At 36.0% G+C, this 1,771-nt stretch overlaps 1 protein-coding gene across 1 annotated transcript in view; it reads left to right on the forward strand.

Annotated features, from left to right (window-relative positions):
• The window catches only part of LOC109584504 (tetraspanin-3-like), a 3,597-nt gene extending 2,035 nt beyond the window's left edge, over positions 1-1,562 (forward strand). Inside the window, exons 5-7 of the mRNA XM_020000268.1 lie at positions 782-925; positions 1,071-1,154; positions 1,334-1,562. Of these exons, the coding sequence (XP_019855827.1) occupies positions 782-925; positions 1,071-1,154; positions 1,334-1,405 (300 nt within the window). The 3' untranslated portion in view covers positions 1,406-1,562. The remainder of the gene's footprint in view (positions 1-781; positions 926-1,070; positions 1,155-1,333) is intronic.
• The last annotated feature ends 209 nt before the right edge of the window (positions 1,563-1,771 follow it).

Genomic DNA, 1,771 nt, shown 5'->3' on the forward strand with positions numbered 1-1,771 from the left:
ACAATAGCCTCACATAGTTTAACTGGTATTTAAAGCTTGAATGTAGAATGGGGATGGTGAAAAATCAAGTGAAATATGAAGTCTACAAATTTTTGGAAGGGCTTCACTCAGGTGACAGCCCTGCTTATTATTTTATTGTTATAACAAAATAAATAAATAATGTCACCAAAATGTCAAATATCACCAAAAGTGGCTCTAGAGTCATTCATTTTTTTACATTTTTTAATACATTTGCTACATGCATGAGATGTTTCTGATCAATAAACTTGTAAAAAATCTAATTTTCATCGGAACACCTGAAAGGAAATTTTTTACGATGTATTTGTGTCAGAAATTGTATTAAAAATTTAAAATTCTCTTCTATAGCCATTTGTGCCAAAATACCCTGTAAGGCCTTGTACTATAGTACAGGGTACATTTTGCCATCTTTTAGACCAACACATGTATAGTATCAAGAGTAGATAATACTTAGAAGAGAGTGTCCTACTGGCTATAGGGTCTGCTTCATCACCGCGTAGAATTGAAGAGTCACATTCAGGTTATTTTCAGTATTCTTGAGTAGTTATTCAAAAATAACTAGCAATAACTATAACTACTCAATAAAAATACTGAAAATATCCTGAATGTGACTCTTCAATTTTATGCCGTGATGAAGCAGGGGGGTATATGCACAGTAGGACACTCTCTTCTAAGTATCATCTACTCTTGATAGTATACATGTACATGTATTGTGCATTTATTAATTTGTTTTTCTTTATTTTTCTCCCTTCATTATCATTAGTACAAATGTTGCGGTGTGACTAACGCTAGTGACTGGTTTGATCCAAGTACTAATTGGTTCAACTCCTCTCATCATAACCAGTACCCAGTGTCTTGCTGTTCTTCAGCAACAATTAGTGATCCATGCACTGATCTTCACCAGAAAGTGAGTCTTTAAAATTAACGTGTTCTTTTTCTGTTTAGTACACTATATGATCAGCTTCTCCTTTATCAATTATCACATTTTCTTATATTCATTTTCTCTGCATACTCTCTCTTTCTTTCTCTCTTCTCTCACTCTCTCTCTCTAGGGTTGTCAAGATGCCCTTCTTTCAAAGCTACGGCTTGTAGTGGATGTGTCTTTTGGTGTTGCAATTGCTGCTTCTCTTTTACAAGTGATACTGTCACTATTAACCCTGCTTCAATTAACATTCTCTCTCTCTCTCTCTCTCTTCCTCTCTCCCTCCCTCCCTCTCCCTCTCTCCCTCCCTCCCTCTCCCTCTCCCTCTCTCCCTCCCTCCCTCCCTCTCTCTCTCTCTCTCTCTCTCTCTCTCTCTCTCTCTCTCTCGTGTAGCTGTTGACAGCAGGGTTGACGTGTTATGGTAACAAGGTGATATCCAAATATAAACACTATGACATCTTTTAGTTTTATGTAAACAGTTATTAGCTCTGGAGTGTACCAGTAAATAGTGTTTTATATAACCAATTGTACATGTTTTCCATTTATTATTCTGTGCTACTGTTCTCTTTGTTGTTATTGATCAGTATACCCATTTATTGATTGATTCTTATTATTAACCTGATATCTATTGATAATACAGACTAGCCTCTATATAATGGACACTTTGAAAGCGTCTCTGTTATACAGAGGTGTCCTTTATGTGGAGGTTATTTTATACAGTAAGGAATGTAATTGGTACACTAGGTGCTGTCCGTTAAATGGAGGTGTACGCTATAGAGAGTGTCCATTAAGAGAGGCTATACTGTACATGTACATTATACATGTATAAAG

Source organism: Amphimedon queenslandica, unplaced genomic scaffold (assembly GCF_000090795.2).
Source record: "Amphimedon queenslandica unplaced genomic scaffold, v1.1 AMPQUscaffold_13203, whole genome shotgun sequence".
NCBI lineage: Eukaryota > Metazoa > Porifera > Demospongiae > Haplosclerida > Niphatidae > Amphimedon > Amphimedon queenslandica.